At 35.3% G+C, this 3,217-nt stretch overlaps 1 protein-coding gene across 1 annotated transcript; it reads right to left on the bottom strand.

The window, feature by feature from the left end:
- Positions 1-6: 6 nt before the first annotated feature.
- On the bottom strand, positions 7-2,121 carry LOC111375808 (serine/arginine-rich SC35-like splicing factor SCL28). The gene is made up of 5 exons (XM_022998709.1): positions 1,857-2,121; positions 926-1,003; positions 629-793; positions 452-510; positions 7-247 (listed from the first exon to the last, which is right to left on the bottom strand). Exons 1-5 carry the CDS (start codon positions 2,000-2,002, stop codon positions 195-197), a joined length of 501 nt encoding a protein of 166 aa, XP_022854477.1. The 5' UTR covers positions 2,003-2,121; the 3' UTR covers positions 7-194.
- Positions 2,122-3,217: the final 1,096 nt, after the last annotated feature.

Below are 3,217 nucleotides of genomic sequence, written 5' to 3'. Positions count from 1 at the left end.
TTATACAGTTCCCACAACATGCAAACAGCACGAATTGCTCTAAAACTTGAGATGCGATAAGGGATCTGAAACTGACTTCAGATAGAAAGTTGAAATTTTAACAAAAAATACTCCCAGGACATGTAGAAGAAGGAAGAATAGGTAAACAGTTGTGTAGAAAGCAAAATAAAATTAATTTACAGTTACAGTCACAGTCATAAAGCAGACCTGGAGTCACGTCGAGCAGGAGAACGCGAGCGTGAGTCAGCTGGCACAGATAAATACAAAGTCATTGAGGAGGATAATGAGAAAATAAAAATAACAATTATTGACATAGAAATATGCTATATGAAGGGTCACAATCAGCATGCAATCACATAAACAATTGACAGATCTCTGGCCTGGTTTTTAAAAAATAAAAATAAAATTCTGAGTTATCAAACATGGGGATGAACAGAAAGATCACACTGACAGTGATATCTGCGTCTGGGGGACCTTGATGGACTCCGCCTTCTGCGGCTTCCCCGAGAGCTGTAAAGAAAGTGGAAACTAAACGTTAGCTCCAACTCAATGACATCATCCAATATCTCAAGAGAACTAGAAAACCAAGCAACAGACAAGGAAAAGCAAAACTTTAACAAGTTCTAACCTTGCACCTCCAGTCCTACGCATTTCTTGAGGAGTTTTCCTGTTCTCCTCAGCAAAAACAATTCTTATTTCACGTCCACCAATCACTGTACGATTCAGGTGGCTCTTTGCCTCAGCCGCATCTTCAGGATAACGAAACTTCACAAATCCAAAGCCTCGAGGCTCCCTACAATCATTACAAAAGGTACTAGAATAAGAACCCATATAGCATGAGTTAAGGCACTGAGCAAAAGAGAGACTCGGAAAAAAGTACTAAAGATGCTTGAAGCATAGAACAATATCCTAAGAAGAAGCATACCCAGTGTAGTAATTCTTGGGTAAATAAACATCCTTTATTGGCCCAAATCTTTCAAACGGAATCCTAAGGTCTTCAGGCCTGCAGAATAGTAATCAACACATTATTTTCACTTTACCAAAGAGATGCAGATATTTGATGAAAAACAAAATAGAAGAACCAATTAAGCATACTAAACCTAAAAGAATGAGAATTCAACTCTTTTTAAGCTGGACTATTACTTGAGTCACCAAATAAAAGAGAAAGAGAATAAAAAATATACAATATGAAGTTTAAAAGCACCAAAATTTAAACTTGTTTAAATGGAAGTTTAAATTATATAATTGTACAATATGCCTAACATACATGATTCGCCACTGCAAAGCATCCTAATTATCAGGATCAAGATAGAGTCAAACAAATTTAGCTTATGTAAAAGGGCTAGAAATTTTTTTTTAAATCCCCAAATTACCCAAAATATAGAACGAGAATGATTTAAATTTTCTAAAACGGAAGGAAAAGAAATTCACAAAATACTTATATATATGATATGTAAACTAAATTATCAATTCCTTGTAATTTAAGGGTGTAATTTTGATTATCGTGCATGAAATTCCTGATGGACAATCAAATATAACATTTCAAAAGTACAGAAGTGAATTATACAGCAATAGACGGAATGAAAAAGCATTTTTCAATTGAAAATGGATACCAATTTTCAAGACTGAGAGCTGACGTTCGAACATACAATATAAAACTGTCCAAATTTTAAAGTATGCCCGCCATTCGTAAGTGAATTTTCAACTGTTTTACTAAATTTCCTGTGTTATAAACCTTGGAAGTTCTCAATTCTAGAAAAAAAAAATTGAAATCTTCAATAAATTGGCAATATATTACACAGACGCACCCCAAAAAGGAAATTGAAAAGGGAACTAAAAGGGGAAAAAAAAAGCACCTAGCACTGAGAGAGATGTTGCGAACGAGGAGGCCAGAGGGGGCGGGTGAGCGACGTTCACGACGGCGATCACGGGGATCATCGTAGCGTTTGCGTCTTACAGGACTGCGGCTCCGGCTCCAACTTCGGCTCCTGTGCCTTGCCATTAATCCTTTCTCTTTCTCTTCTTTGCGGTGTAAGTTTCAGTTTTTTAGAGAGAATTTTAAAACCCTAGGAAGAACAGTTCTAGCAAAGCCCTAACCGTACATTGTTGAAGATAAAAAATACCAAAAGATGCGCGTGTAAGGGGATTTGGAGGGAAGGACGAACAAATTGCATTAAAATCCTCTTTGGTTTGTCTTATTTACAAAACTTCCCCTGAAGTTTTTGATATTTCATTCACCTCCGTGTAGACTTGGCCTCGGAAAATTGAAGTTATTTATGGGGGCTGAACAGAAACTATTGATTTGAAATTATTAGTTTGAATTTACATTGACATGTCAATGTTATGATTTTGAACCTAGGTTAGGGATGGCAATGGACAGGGAGATAACACGAAGGGACGAGAATTAGAAATATCTTCATTTACTGTTCCATTTAACTAATTTTTAACATTAATATTTTACTTTTTTCAATTTGATTTATATTGAAAAATAAAAAATAAAAAAATTCGAAATAGGTTCGAGGAATTCGGGACGAACTATGATCCTTATCTTTGTTCCATTTGGATCCAGACAATGCGGGGCGGATCAAATGGGGAATTTCATCATTTGATGCTCAAAAAATCATTCAGATTTACCATTTTACATAAGGGAGATGCTATTCGTACAGACCCATTTGCACAGGGTCTGTACATGGGTTATTACATGGGGGCGGTTACATGGGTCTGTACGAATAGCATCTCCCTTATATAAAATGCCACCCCCATGTGAAAACCAATGTACAGACCCTGTGCAAATGGGTTTGTACAGGAGGTTTATTCCTTTATATAATTTAGCCTGAGTTTGATAAAGATGAAAAATTAAATTTTAATCTAAGTTAAAATCGGCAATGAATTTTAATCGCATATTTCATAAAATTCACAATTTTTAAACCGCATATTTCATCATTTTTTTTTTATCAAAAATGACTAAAAAATTTAATTTTAATCCCCATCCAATATGGGCTTACTAATTATAAGAAAAAGAAAACCACAAACAAATTAGGATACTAGTGACCTCACTCTATCCATTTAAGAAATGAGGCTGAAGTCTTTAGGCCAAGTCATTCACATTTTGCATTAAAATTACAAAACGGTCCTAATCTAAACCAATCAAGCTACGGCCTACCACTGTTCATCATTCAGTTTTTAATAGGAAAAAATCATAGGTCAGGTATCAAGA

This window comes from Olea europaea, unplaced genomic scaffold (genome assembly GCF_002742605.1).
Source record: "Olea europaea var. sylvestris unplaced genomic scaffold, O_europaea_v1 scaffold1416, whole genome shotgun sequence".
NCBI classification, from domain to species: Eukaryota; Viridiplantae; Streptophyta; class Magnoliopsida; order Lamiales; family Oleaceae; genus Olea; species Olea europaea.
The sequence above is the reverse complement of the archived record's forward strand: the minus strand, read 5'-3'. Positions and strand labels throughout refer to the sequence as shown.